The sequence below is a fragment of the Bidens hawaiensis genome, unplaced genomic scaffold (genome assembly GCF_021521415.1).
Source record: "Bidens hawaiensis isolate Kalapana, Puna unplaced genomic scaffold, B.hawaiensis_p1.1 tig00017459_1, whole genome shotgun sequence".
NCBI classification, from domain to species: Eukaryota; Viridiplantae; Streptophyta; class Magnoliopsida; order Asterales; family Asteraceae; genus Bidens; species Bidens hawaiensis.
This window is the reverse complement of record NW_027492641.1, coordinates 322,514-325,067: the sequence shown is the minus strand read 5'-3', so window position 1 is coordinate 325,067 and position 2,554 is coordinate 322,514. Positions and strand designations below refer to the sequence as shown.

At 40.5% G+C, this 2,554-nt stretch overlaps 1 protein-coding gene across 1 annotated transcript; it reads right to left on the bottom strand.

Annotated features, from left to right (window-relative positions):
- Positions 1-531: 531 nt before the first annotated feature.
- LOC143553960 (protein SMALL AUXIN UP-REGULATED RNA 51-like) lies at positions 532-1,279 on the bottom strand. Its single transcript, XM_077043841.1, has one exon. It carries the CDS (start codon positions 1,150-1,152, stop codon positions 532-534), a length of 621 nt encoding a protein of 206 aa, XP_076899956.1. The 5' UTR covers positions 1,153-1,279.
- Between the last annotated feature and the right edge of the window lie 1,275 nt (positions 1,280-2,554).

Below are 2,554 nucleotides of genomic sequence, written 5' to 3'. Positions count from 1 at the left end.
GGTGATACGACGACGATAGGAAAGAAAAAACAAATAAACCGAAACATATAAGATATATACATATATAAAGAAGATATATGTAATGTGTCCATGCCCATCATACCATATAGATATTGTAGTGATTTTGTACAAATACAATACAAACAATATCAACCAAATCTTCTAATAATAAGACAATGCTAGCTTTGTCCAGCAATCTTTTTTTATATATCTTTTATTTAAAACTACATAATACCTACCTTTGTATTTATTTTAACACTTAAATGATCATATTCATAGTTATATATCATTTCCTTTCATGGTTAATTTTATAAAAAAGAAAAACAACATATTCATTTACTTGTCAAATGCACATACAATGTAGCAATATTATTATTATCATTGATCAAGGCCATGCATTCTTAATAAGTAATTAAGTAGCTATAGCAGCAACAACTAAGAAACAAAGTGTTGATGATATTGATCAAAAGGAGTAAACATACATGTAACTAAGTAAATGAACAAAAAAAGAGATCATTAGACGATTGAAGTCTATCGACAGTACAATGGAGTAGTTGGAGGGGTCTTTAAAGTAGAGCTTGGTTGATCTTGGTCGTATAAGAAGAATGAGGATGTAGAAGATGAAGACTTGAGAGTAGGATGATGTTTCTTGTTGTCTGACAACATGCTTAAGATTCGCTCAAAAAGAGGGACGTCGCATGGAATCTTGAGGATTCCCTCTTGTTGGAATCCAAACTCTTCTTCTGCGTCTCGTAGAAGAACACTAAAAGCTTGATGTGCCAAGTAGTCTGTAGGGATTACAAACTTCTTCATCGCATCCCCATTTCTCCCTACCCAAACCGCCAAATATCCTTTCTTCACCACAGTATCTTCCTGCGCACCCTGAGAGTTGCTGATATCGGAAAAGGATAGCGTCTTCTTCAGGAACTTGTTGAGTCCCTTAGTGGCTGGCTTGCTGTTGGTCACAGGAGCAGCTACATTGTTGTCGTTGTTGCCATTGTTGTTGTCATCGTTGTTGTTGTTCTTGGTGGTAGTAGCAGCCTTCTTCCACTTCTTGAGCATTTGTTGAAGCCTGACAATGTCTCTGATTTTGTTGGACTTCTTTGTTGGTGCTGATGCTGGTGCTGGTGGTGGTCCATTAACATCACCCATGTCTGCTATATTCTTCTTCTGGTACGGTTGAAAGAGATCTAAGAGATGGCGTGAGTGTGTTTGTGAAAAAGGCCGGATATGAGTATGTAGGTACCAAAGGGCAGGGAGAGGTGGTTGTCATGTATAACCTGTAAGTCTATTTATACTAGTAACTAGCTAGCTAGCTAGGCATATGTTTAAGAAATAAATATTATTAATTAATCTATTAGTTAGTTTGTAGATAAAAATAAGCAGTATTTTGTTAGTTGAGGAATGATTAGAGTTGAAGATGGAGGGATCAATCATGGGTGCATTGATTGGGTAATCAGTGGTGGAATTCAACTTGCCCTGTGCTCTCATGTTTATTCTAATATTTGACATTTATATTATATATGTATATGTATATTGTAATACAATAAAATAGAATTGGCATATCATCTGTGGGTAAGTTTTCTTTAATAACAAGCAATGCAACTAGGTCTGCACACAAACACATGCATGCTAGCTAGCTTTGGTCAAATGACAATTAGTAGCCCGTATTTGACGTACGATTAATAATCAATGCGCGCCTTAAGAAATTATATATGTTTTCTTAAATCCAAGCGAAGTTTTAATCAAGTTTAATTTGCTTAGAATACGAAGAAAGTGGTGGAGAAGACAAGTTGCTGGTAAATAACATAGAAGAGCATATGCATATGAAGAGGTAGGTCCCAGCAGAGCCCAGTTGGACCCGCAAGACTCACCTTGAACAGGGACGTCTGCGCAACGACCAACTGCTTCCGCAGGACCCACCATGCTCAGAAAAGACCTTACGCGCAGTACGCCAGCTGTACCCGCAGGGAAAGCCTCCCAATGGTGAAGTACCCCGCTTGTTCCCGCAGTTGCGGATACAAGCCATCAGGGAAGGCTACCCGCACTGATAGCAAGGCTACACGCACAAGGCACTAACTCTTGCTACTTCAGTAGTCACCTGAAGGAATGAGCAAGGCGGGAATACTCCCGCCCAAATAAGCCAGTCCGTATGCTTCTGGAAGATCTTTTGTACTATACCTACCAAGGTATGGGCAAAACAGACGATCTGACCAGAGACACCCATGAACCAATCACAGGGTGACAGCTCACCGACAACAGTACGAGGAGGTGCACCCTCTAGTACTGTTTGTCACTATTAGCCGCTGCCTACTCACCAACCCTTACTGTGGGACGTGCGCAGCCTACAGTTGGTGGAACAGTGCATAGCCGGCAGTAAAGGAACAGTATACAGCCGACCTTGTCACTGTCGGCCGCAGCCTATCCACCAACCAACATGGCTTGTGCGTAGCCCACTGTTGGTAGAACAGGAATACTATTCAGCCGGCTGTACCTTCTAGGAAACCTACCTTCGGCTATAAATACTCCAACACCTTGGAATGGTAAGGACATC